Here is a 12,177-nt window from a genome sequence, read left to right on the forward strand (position 1 = left end):
GGTTGCCATGAGTCGAATTGGCATCAGTGGGTCAATGGGTTTGATTTTGTTTTGTCCTCAGAGAACTTATGCTTTATTGGCGGAGACAAATGTGTTATCACTCCCCAAGAAAGAATGGAAATTTTCAATATAGAGATACAATACTTTGGGAGCACGAAGCAGAGAGCCCTTTCTTTCAATAAGAGAGGCTGGGAGAACTTTCCATCGGCATTGACATTTGGGATGCATCTTGAAAAATTCATGATGTTTTGATAGACTCAAAATGGAGTTGGGACGTTCTAGCCTGCAAGATCGCTGAATGAGGATAGTGAGTGATTAACCTGTTGGGCTCAGGATAGGGTATTTGTAGGGCATTTAAATTGGAGAGATGTGCTGCATGATAAGACTAGAAAAATGAGGGTCAAACCAGATCTTGGAGGGTCTTGAAAGATATTAGGAGTTTGGTTCTACTGTGGATGATAGGAACCAGTATTCCAGATTAACCTGTCAGTGCCTGTCTTGGTTTTCATCTAGGCTGTATTTTCTCTGTCTTCATGAGTTGGTTTTTCTTCCCACTATGGAGCCTTGGTGGTGCATTGGTCAAGTGTTACGGCTGCTGAGAGGGCGGCATTTTGAATCTACCTGCCGCTCCTTGGAAATCCTACGGGGCCGTTTTACTGTGTCCTATAGGGACGCTATAAGTGGGAATCAACTCCACGGCACCCATTTCATTTTTTTGGTATGGCCGTTGGTTTCTCCCTCTAAGTCTTTGCTTTTTTATTCTCTCTCTTCTATATATTCTAGTTATTTATTTTTCCATTAGTATGATCACAACGTCCAACTTTAATTTTTAGCAGCTGGACTAATTTAGTATACATTGAAATACCTACCAGTTTGTGCTTAAATCATTTTTGATGAAATATATTTATTGCCTTTGGAAGCTGTGCCAGTATTTTTATGTTAGCAGTATTTATAATATGAAAGAATTAACCTTTGGGCCTATTTTTTTTCTTTCTTTCAGGTTTTTAACAATCATTTTTTTCAAGTGACTATTGATGATCTGAGACCAGAACCTAGTAAACTCTCAATGCTGTGCCATGTGGATTCCTTGGGGATTTTACCAGTACAATGGTGCCTTAAAAATGGAGTAAATCTCACACCTCCCAAAGGTCAGTATTCTGTGAAATTTTGCAGGGTTTGGGTGTCTTAGAAGGGTGTCTTACCGTCGTTAAAGTAACGCTTTTGTTAATCTGGAGTAGTTTATATTGTGAACCGTGTAGGTGTAGTGGAAAAATAACCTAGTTAGTAGTTAGCTTGACATAGAAGTCAGTTATAGCTCCATCCTACTGAGGTGTATAACCGTGGGCTTCTCAGTCAACTTTTCTAAGCGTTAGTTTCCTCATCAGTGATTATGGAGACGGTGCAGTATTGCTAAGTGGTTGAGGTCAAGAACTTGAAAATGTCTGAGAAATGGCTTGAAAATGCAACAAAATGCTAATGAAGCATTTCTTTAAATTTCTAAGTCAGATTTTTCCCAGAGTCCAAATTGATCTCAGATATCCAATAATGTGATGCTATAATACATTAAAATAATTAGATTTGGAGCCGGGATGCATTAAAATAAATTTAAATTGGGAGCCAAGGACCCATTATTACTAAGTACTGTGCTTGTAGTTAAGTAGTATGGTTTGTTGTCACTTACAGATCCAAGGCTTATTCAGGGGAGAAAGCAGCGGGGTAAAAGTTGAGACTGTGAGAAGTTAAATAAAGGAAGTAGCAAAAGAGAAAATTGGAAAGAAATTAGAAAAATAAACTTATGGGAGAGTAGATTTTAACAGACAACCTCAGATAACACAGAGGTTTGAGGTACCACTTATTTATCAGATGGGCTTGAAACCCAAAAGGAAAAAAGAAGGAATCTGTTTAGATGAGAGTAAGGAGGAAAAAGGATTCTGGTACATTGCTGGTGAAAGTGCAGGCAGGTATAATCTATATGAAGGGCAGTTTGGCAATAGTTACTAAAATTATAGATGTGTTAACCCATTGACTCAGGAGTTCCACTTCTGGAAATTTATCCTGAGGATATACTGTATAGATAAACAATGTATATAAAATTTTGTTTTCTGAAGCATTATTTGTAACATTAAAACACTGGGAGAAATCCAAGTACCTATCAGTAGGGGGCTCGTGAAATAGTTTGGGTGTATGTTTGATGAAAACTATACAGTTATTGAAAAGAATGAAGAAAATCTCTATGTACTCAGTATGGAAACCTCTCCAAGATATACTGTGAGTGATACAGATCAGTAGGTATAGCATGATACATTTTTTTGTGAGAAAAGAGATAACTGTTTGCTCATATTTCTATGAAGAAACTCTGGAAGGTTACATAAGAAACTAATGAGAATGATAACCTCTGTGTGGGGTTTGGAGGTGGAGAGCCGGGCAGATGGGGGCAAAGGTAAAAGTAAGACTTTTCACAGAATAATTTTTTATACCTTGATAATTTCTAAAACTTTTCATCCAGATTAATATATTACCTATTCAAAAATAAATATGTATATTTAAAAGTAGAGGATTTTATAACTGAACGAGATCTTAAAGATTATCTCCTAGACCTCAATCATTTTATACCTGAGGAAATCAAGGCTCAGTTGTGTTAAATGGTTTGTCAAATCTTGTGAGGCAGAGGTGGGATTAAAATCCCAGTCTTAAGAACCAAAATCTAATGCTCTTCCTACATATCCCACGTCCACACTCTCTCCACAGAATCCATCCTTCTTAGTAATTTTAGGGATTCTGGGTGGCCTTCAGCAGGACCAGCTGATGTTAATGGATCATGACTTTTGCAAGACCAGAAAGGTCTCTATGTCACAGTAGTTGGAGGATTATAGTTCTGGGGAATAATTTTCCAAGTGTCTGTGTTTATGACAAAGTCATGGCTTTATTTATTGAGATCTCTTACCATCTTGCATGAGCATAATATATTTACTTTTGCAATTAAAATGAATTACTGTTTAGAGGTGGTAGTGATCGTGGTAGTGGTGATTTTATGGTTTCCCTTTGAGGTCGTTTGTTACATGTCTTATGTTTCAACATTAAGGCCAGATATTATGCTGTAGAATTTTTTCAAATGCCATTCTTTACTAATATAGGAAAGCATAAGCTCTTTTTTAAAAGTTTGTTGTTTCTAAGTTAAATTCTTAACTTTATATATATAGTGTATAGGATTTATTATACATATTGACAAGTGATTTTGGACGTTTTCATTTGTGTATTTTTTCCACGCATGTATTACGTTGTTTAGATTTCTGTTAGAATCATGAACACTGCTTATTACAATCACTGCATGCTGCCTAATTTCAAAAACTGAGCATCAAGTTATCCTGAATTCTTCTATTTTTCACCCTTCATCTAATCCATCAGTGAATCCTATCAACATCTTTAGAATCTAACTGAATCTCATCGTGACCTCCCTGATCCACAGCGCTATTATGTCTCACCTGGGTGACTGCAGTGACCGCTTGCTTTCTTTGGTCTATTCTAAACACAGTAATGAAATTAATCATGTTAAAACATAACTCAGACACATCCCTCCTCCACTTAGACTTTCCAGTGCCTTCCATCCTTACTCGGTGTTCAAGTTGGGATCATGACAACAACCTACAATGCCCAACAGTTGTGGTATCCAGTTCCCTGTCAGACCTCATCTCCTTTGACTCTCTTCCGGAGTCTGCTCCAGTTACACCAGCCTCCTGCTGTTCCTGGAACACGCTGGGCACATTCCTTCCTCAGGACATTAGCCTCTAATATTCCCTCTGCTTGGAATGTTCTCCCCTTAGATAGCTACAAGACTTTTAAAATCAGCTCATAAGGTTCTTTAATGAACCCTATTAGAGTTTGGTACTGCATTGGATTTATATGTTAATTTAAGAAAAAGTGACTTTTTATTATATTATCTTTTTATCATTTGCAGTCTTTTGTTAGAATTTTTCCTAGGTTCTTCATCCTTTTTCCTACTGTTGTGAATGAGATATTTATCTATTCACTGCATATCTAGCTACCTTGCTGAGCTCCCTCTTTGAAAACAGTTTCTATAAGATGTGGTTTATCTGATTCTTGAAGGTTTGGTAAAACTAGCTTGTAAAACCATCTGGAACAGGTACTGTTTTAATTGATATTTTAACTCTTAATTTATTCCTTTACTGATGATAAGTTTAGTCATGGTTATCATTTCTGTTTGAGACAGTTTTGGTGATCATCTCAGCTATGTTTTCAAATTTAGTGTCATATCATTCTGTTGGGTCAAGCTTATTAACTGTATTGTTCAAATGTTCTATATCCTCACATTTTTATTTGTTTGTTTGCTGTATACATTTCAAAAAGATATGTTAAAATATTCTGAGACTGAGAATTTGTCACCTTTGTTTTTTATGTTTGAAGCTATGTTAGGGCATTCAGATTCAGAATTGTTAGAGCTTCTTGGTGATTCTTTATACCTGGTAAAGCATTTTGATTAAAGTCTGTTTTGTCTGACTTTCCCTTATGTTGGTTTGTTTCCTTATGTGGTTTGTGGCTTTTCATTGTAAACTAATTTTTAGTGATGGTTGTTAATTTTGTGGGAGTTCCATGTACTGTAGATTGAAGTACACCCGCTCCTCACTTATCTACAAGGTTAGGTTCCAAAGATCATGTTGTTATGTGAAAATTGGCGTTATGTGAAAATAAAGGATTTATTTTTTCTGTTTTCAGACCATCCATTTGTCCAATTTTTTTTAATTTAGAAAATATGATCATAGAAATAATAACAGTTAAGATCTACTGATGTGCTCATCACTGTGACGAGTTCAGTTATGGATTATTCCTCTGTGGAAAAGGAGACTTGGAGGAGACAAAGCTGGATAAAGCTGCGCTATGTGACTGGAGGGCCCATGGCTTAACCACTTTCCCTTCCTCCTGTGCTCGGTCAAAGCATCCGTCAGGGAGCCACTTCCAGGGCTCTACTCCCACCCTTGCAAGGCCTGTGTTCAGGATCCGGGAGCCTGCTCTGCCCTCCTGACCTGGCGAGTCACCAAGGCAGAGGCTGGGGCTTCCTGCGAGGGTGCTGGGAGCCTGGCTATGCACTTCGCCCCACCAAGTCAGAGGCTTTAGGCCAGTTCAGCTCACTTTGGAATGTCATTAAACTCTCATGTATTTCTTCCAAACACCCTCTCCAATGCCACTTTCTTTCCTCCTTTCCCACCCTACAGCAGTTTTGATCGTCAGGGCCTCAGGCTGCATAGGAGGAGCTAGGAACCCAGAATAGGTGTCCACTGGCTTGGTGATGCCTTCGTGTCCCCCCGGAGGCCATGGCCACAGAGGAAGCCAACCCCACGTGGCAGCTGGACAAGGAGTCTGGCAGGAAGGAGCTGAGAGTGCGAGGCAGGGCACAGTCCACACCCGTGGTGACCATGCCCACCACCTTGTTAAAGCACAAAATAGTCAGATAGTAGATTTTTTACTATTGCTGTAAATGCAAACTGTTGGATAGTGAGCTAGTCACTAAGCGAGGAGTGGGGGTAGTTCCTTTGTAGGACAGTATTGCATTAGCTTCTGCCCAGTATTCTTGTGCTTTTTCTAATGTGCAAGTCCTAGAACATTAATTTATTGCTGTCTCTATCTCCCCACTAGAAAGTAAGCTCCATAAAGTTAAGGATTTTTTTTTTTATCTCTTTAGTTCATTTTTTTCTCTTTTATATCCCCAGCACTTAGAACAATGCCTGGTACATACTAGGTGTTTCTGGATTTTCAGGGAATGAATAACTGAATTGTATATTAATTCCTCAGTCCATTTCATACAGAATTGTAACATTAGACCCCACACCCATATGTGCCACTGGCCTCTTTTTTCCACCCCCTCAACTAGACAGGTAGCAGCCATTCCTGCAGTTTCTCTGTCCCAGTGGGCCAGCTTTGTCTAGTTCCATTTCACAGACTTGCCAGCCTGATGGAGGTTGGACATTAGATAGTAGATCCTGCTGCTCACCTCCCATGAGCCCAGCGTCCCCTTCTGTTCCTGTGCAAGGCCCTGGGCTGCTACAGCATTTGCTGGACTTCTCAGCTGTAGCTTTAGGGCCCTTTGGTTTTTTGGCATCTGGCTGTTTTCTTCTTTTTCAAGTTTGGCTAGGTATTTAAAATTTTTTTAATTATGTTTTATCTGGCATCTGGGAGAAGTCTGTCTGGTCAGTCCACCCTGTTGTTTGACTTAGAAGTGTGGTCTTGTTTCTAGCACCTTTGATTCATTCTTGATCAGAAAGTCATTTTTGATTAAAAAGAGGTGGGGGAGTAAAACTCTTTCAGTCACTTTTAATATCTGAAAATATTCCTGATTGTTGAAAATTAAGAATCTTCTTGTTTACTTACCTCCTAAATTCACTTCATTCTTCAAGATTTTTAAATAGTTTTACTATTACCAGTTGATGTTTATGTGTTGTTAGACTCTATCCTGGTAACACATCAGCATCTCCTCATATTATGTTTGTAATTCATATTACCATGGTGATCATGCCCCCAGACAGAGAAGTATGCTGTCACACAATGATCTATATTAAATACTTCCCAGCTTAATTCTTATTCTAAAGATAAGGAAGCTGGCATGGCTAGTGTTGATACTAAATTGACTTATTTGTTTCCCTCTATTTTCCTTTTTTCCCACTTTATTTTCTGTACTATTCTGTGAACATAAAAACAGAATCATTCAATCGAAAATTAATTTGTAAATTTTAACCAGAAACCAAACCGTTTGCCATCAAGTTGATTCCAACTCATAGTGACCCTATAGGACAAAGTAGAATTGCCACATAGGGTTTCCAAGGAGTGGCTGGTGGATTTGAACTGCCAACCTTTTGGTTAGCAGTTGAGCTCTTAACCACTGCACCACTGGTATATAGAGAAGGTTTAAAGTTGTACCTCAACTGAGAATGTGAAGCTGGCAAATTTCAAGTGTGAGATAGTAGCTTTTAGCAAACAGCATGAAGTAAAAGATACACTTAGTCAGTTACTAGTATTTTCTCCTTCCTGCCTATAAGCCTGTGGTGTACAGAAACTGCTTCGTGAAGCTAATATAGAAAATACTGAGAAATACTTGCTAAGAAATAGACAAAGTGGTTCCCATTGCCAGTTCTGCCACCTAATGTCTGAGTGATCTTGCTTCCTTACTTCTGCACTCAGGTGTATATATCGTACTTTCTTCATGGGGTTGTTGTGAGGATCAGATGAGGTGATGTTGCCAAGTACTTAGCCTTAGTAAGTGTTCAAGAAATGTTTATAGTTTTGAAAACAATGAAAGCCTTGGGCTTGAAAAGAGAGAGATTATCTTTCAACAAAAGTAAACCAAAAAAACCAAACCCATTGCCATTGAATCGATTCCGACTCATAGCAACCCTATAGGACAGAGTAGAACTGCCCCATAGTGTTTCCAAGGCTGTGATCTTTATGGGAGCAGACTGCCACATCTTCCTCCTGCAGAGCAGCTGGTGGGTTTGAACCGTAAGACCTTTAGGTTAGCAGCTGAGTGCTTAACCACTGTGCCACCAGGACTCCTTAATAAAAAGAGTAGTTTATTTTAAAAAGTGCCTGTTGGAACTGCTGTAATGATACAGGGGATTTTCTGGGAAAGAATTAAGAAGCTTTCTTGTAAAATGGTTTCTATTTTGTTATCTTTCATTCTTATATCTGGTCTTGATAGTTGCTGATCTTTGAAGATTATTATATCACTTTCCCTTTTAAAAAGAGGTTGAACTAAAGGCTAAATAAGCTTGCTATTTACACAAGATACTATAAGACTTTAACGATGTAAACATTCTCTGAGGTGAAGATCTCTTCATGGCACTCTAGAGTTAACCATTGAGGGCACCATCCCAACACACTGAACTGCAGACATACAGATTAAATTTTGTTAAACTGTAGTATGAGATTCAGTCATGTCTGATGAGATTCTTCAGGACTTTTTTCCCATAATTCTCCATCTCCCCGTCTATTATTGCCTTTATCTCACAAAGTTATAATTTTTAGACTGTGTCTGTGAATCCCTGTAGCTGTGGAGGCATGTGAAATCTGTGATGTGCCACTTTCATCTCGTCTTACCAGCAGTAAGCAGGGTCTGGCAAACTTACAGTGAATAGTTATCGAATAGATGCATTCCTTGTTTTAGAAGTGTATTACTTCATAGGACTTCACTTTCTTTTTAAGAATTAAAAACAGTTTTAATTAAAGATTTAATATGCTTTCATTCTTTAAAAATTTAAAAAACCAGCAGAGTTTAAAATATATTACTTAGAATAGTCCTGTCCTGAAAATAATAACTTAGGGTCTTTATTCTTTCAGATTTCTGTTTTCTTGGCTATGTGACTTTATATATCTAATTATTTTATACATACTGTTTCATAAACTGCTGTTGTCACTTATTTATTAAATCATACCAAAATACTACTTTAAATGACTGTAGAGAGTCTGTGATCTGTAGGTAAATAATTTAAACAATTCATGTTTGTTGTTTTCAACTCTGCTTTTATAAATCAAATGTTTATGTAGTTGTCCTGTTATTTCCATAGGATACTGTTGTTTACTTAGGGCTGTATTCTCTGCCTTGCTCATTCTACTCCAGCCCCATAGTCCTCCTTGCTGTTCCTCGAACATACCAGCATGTTGCTGGGCTTTTGTACTTGTTGTTCCCTCTCCCTGACATACTCTTCCCCAGAGAGCCACATGGCTCATTTCCTTAACTCCTCCAAGTCTTTGCTCCCATTTCCCCCTTTCATTGAGGTCTTCTGTTCACAATTGCAGCATTGCTTGTGCCCATTCTCTGCTTTTTCTCTAGAACGCTGTTGGTCATCTGACCTTTTATACTTGCCTATTATCTGTCTCCTCTCACAGAAATGTAAACTCTGTGAGGATAGGGATTTTTGTCAGTTTTGTTCACTTCTGTATCCCTAGTATTAGAATTACTATGAGGAGCCCTGGTGGTGCAGTGGTTAAGCGCTTGAGTGCTAACTGAAAGGTCAGTGGTTGGAACCTACCAGCTGCTCTATGGGAGAAAGATGTGGCAGTCTGCTTCCATAAAGATTTACAGCCTTGGAAATCCTATGAGGCAGTACTACTCTGTCCTGTAGGGTCACTATGAGTCAGCGGTGGGTATAGTCTTAGAACCTGGCATATAGCATGCACTCAAATATTTTTGAATGAATGAATATGTAAATGAACAAATGGCTAGGTTGGAGGGTAGGCACATTATAAAAGATTTTGATACATATAACCAAGTTAACATCTGTAATTTTTTTCTAATTACACTCTAACCAAAAATGCATGAAAGTACCCATTTCCCAATGTCCTTTAGAATGGTGGATTCTTATTCTTTCTCAACTTTGCTAGCCAGGTAGATGGCAAACATGATGTTCTTTTTCTACTTTTATTTTTTATTAAGATTTTACACTTTTCTTCCATATCAACCCACAAATAAGAGCTTTTATGCCTTTGTGTCTCCTTTATTAGAGGAAAAAAAAAATTTTTTTTTCCCTTAAGCTCTACCCCCACCCTCATCCCAAGCCACAGGCAAAAGATATGAAACCACCATGATTGCTTGAGGGTAGTCATAGTTCACTTCCTGGTGCCGAGGAGAGGCTTGACTTCCACTAGAAACTGGATAAAATCACAATTCTGTTAGCAAGCAAAAAGTGGGAGAGAGGCAATCGGGAGGCAGTCATGGTGTATTCCACAATACTGAATAAACACTTGTTTGATTAACCAGTGACTTGGTTATCTTCTAAAATGGAGCAAAAATGCTGTTTTCAAATAATTTTTATTATTGAAATATTTATGATCATTATTGAAAACTTGAAAAACACAAAGAGGTAGTAGAAAAAAATAACCATGAGTCCCACCACCCAAGCTATTTTTTTTGATATTTACTATTAAGTTTTTACCTTTTTTTTTCGTCTGGCCTTTAGCTTTGCCTATTTTTGTATAAAGCTAATAATTCTGTATATGCTTGTAGCAGTCTTTTCACCTAAAACCACAGCAATCATTTTTCCTTTTTTTTTTTTTTAAAACAAACTGTGCACAATTTCGTGCCTGCATGACTTTCCATGAACTTGAATAAGTCTCATACCATTCCTTCCTGTTGAATGTAAAGTTGTAATGCCATGAGTATCTTAAAGTATAAAACTTTTTTCAGTTTTTAGGATTATTTTTATGGGATAAATTCCCAGAAGTGAAATTGTTGTGTCAAAGGGCATGAACATTTTTACTGCCAAGTTGTTTTTTCAAAAGAATTGCCTATTTATGCTGCCAATAGTAATGTTTGCAAGTGGAGCTGTTTTATGTCAATTAATTTGGATCATAAGGAAATGGGTCATCGACCTCATCCCCTTTGGACCTGTTACAGTTGGAACTTCATTCAGAATAAACACTAATAAAAGCTTAAATAATTCTAGTGGGTATGGTTCAACAGTCTCCCATGGCAGCTTATTGCACATTTTAATAGTCTACTTTTTTGGGGTTTTTTTTTGGGGGTGGGGTGGGGTGGGGACTTTTATTTCCTTCACCCTTCTGCTGTTTTCCTCTTGGGTTTAAAATATGTTTTCCTGGCTTCAGCTAAGCCTTAGTACTTGTTCTGTCTTTGTTGATTAATGGATATAATTCACCCCTGTTGTCTTCATTAAACAGTCCACAGCAGTTTGTTTTTAAGCAGCAGTTATTTTCCAAACTGTTACAAAACTGCCTTACAAAGAGAGTTCATTATCAGCCCAGACGGAAAGAATTTTAAGTGATAATGTGAATATAGGTCTCTAAGAGAAGAAGGAGGAGAAATCTAGACTCTTAGAATGGTCAAAGAAATGGGAGCGTTCAATGGGCAGAGTAATTAATTGTTGTTTACGAAAGGTAACCAGCAAGACCTGATTATATCTTGAAATTATTAGATTAAAAATGACTCCCCTTAGAGAGAGACTTGAGGACTGGGTTTAGAAGGATTGAATGTAGGTCCAAGAAAGCGCGGAGCATGACATTTTATGGAGTGGGTCGAAGCCCATTAGAAGTGGTGGTTATGAATATAGTCACAGAAAACCCAGCTCCTCTAAATGTGTATATGTAAGGAGAGTAGGGGTGACTTCTAAATTGGAAAATTTTATCTGTACAGATACTGAGTATAAGGAATATGCATATTCCATGTTATATCAGAAAATGATTTGCTGTTCATCTATATAGAAGACTTTTTACTAGTCTCCCCCCACCCCTGCCATGATCGTGATGAGATTTTCTTCAGCTTACAAAATTAACTAAAGTAGCAGAGGTACAGGGAAATGTTGGAACAAAGGAGATCTTGACTTTAACAAAATAGGTTTGTCAAAACAAATAGGACCCTTCTGTTGCAGAGATTTATCTTGTTTTCATCTGTACAGTTGAGAGATCTTCAAGGAGAATGCCTTGTTGCATAACTCCTCTCGTCCAACCCTGTCACACCTTTCTCCTACGAGAACGGCAGGGAATTAGCCACAGAGAGAAGCAGAAAAAATCCTAAGTAGCCATAGTAAAATAATTAGTAATGACGACTCAAAATCATAGCATGCAACGTCTAGGTCAGGCTTTAAAGATCTCTTTGTTTTGTGAATTTATGGATAAGGAAAGCCAGACACAGAAAATGTAATTTACTTTTACCGTGGTCCATCAGTTCTTAGTAGAGCTGGGTCTAAAACTCAGATGTCGTGCTCTCTTGTTCAGTACTCTTTGTACCGTTATGTACCTCCTTGCTGGTTTGAGGTACCTTGAGGATAATTCTTTTATTCTTATACATTAATGCAAGGATTTGAACCAAAACAATTCCAGAGAAACTACTCTCAAAACAGAGGGATATATTAATTGCAGAGAAACTTGTATTATCTTGTTTAAGACATGTTTTGTTTTATTTGTTTAAAAATCTTCAGAAGAAACCTGGTTTGGTCCCTTCCAGAAGCCTCTGAGGCAATAGCTTGTCAGATGGAAGGACGGCTCTGAAGAGAGGGGTTGAGGGGGAAGGGCAGGTGGAACAACTTGAAAAATCTCCTTTTTGAGTCTTAAAAACTAAGTATAAAGAATATATAGGGTCTCAAAACTCCGAGGCTTCTTATCTCCTTGTTGGAAGGAAATTAGCAGTTGTCAGTCTTTATAGAATGACAGAGAAACACC

The 12,177-nt window shown here is 37.9% G+C and overlaps 1 protein-coding gene across 1 annotated transcript in view; it reads left to right on the forward strand.

The window, feature by feature from the left end:
- SFMBT2 (Scm like with four mbt domains 2) overlaps positions 1-12,177 on the forward strand; it is a 276,850-nt gene that overhangs the window by 182,037 nt on the left and 82,636 nt on the right. Inside the window, exon 9 of the mRNA XM_023734391.1 lies at positions 1,001-1,148. Within this exon, the coding sequence (XP_023590159.1) occupies positions 1,001-1,148 (148 nt within the window). The remainder of the gene's footprint in view (positions 1-1,000; positions 1,149-12,177) is intronic.

This window comes from Trichechus manatus, unplaced genomic scaffold (genome assembly GCF_000243295.1).
Source record: "Trichechus manatus latirostris isolate Lorelei unplaced genomic scaffold, TriManLat1.0 scaffold00067, whole genome shotgun sequence".
NCBI classification, from domain to species: domain Eukaryota; kingdom Metazoa; phylum Chordata; class Mammalia; order Sirenia; family Trichechidae; genus Trichechus; species Trichechus manatus.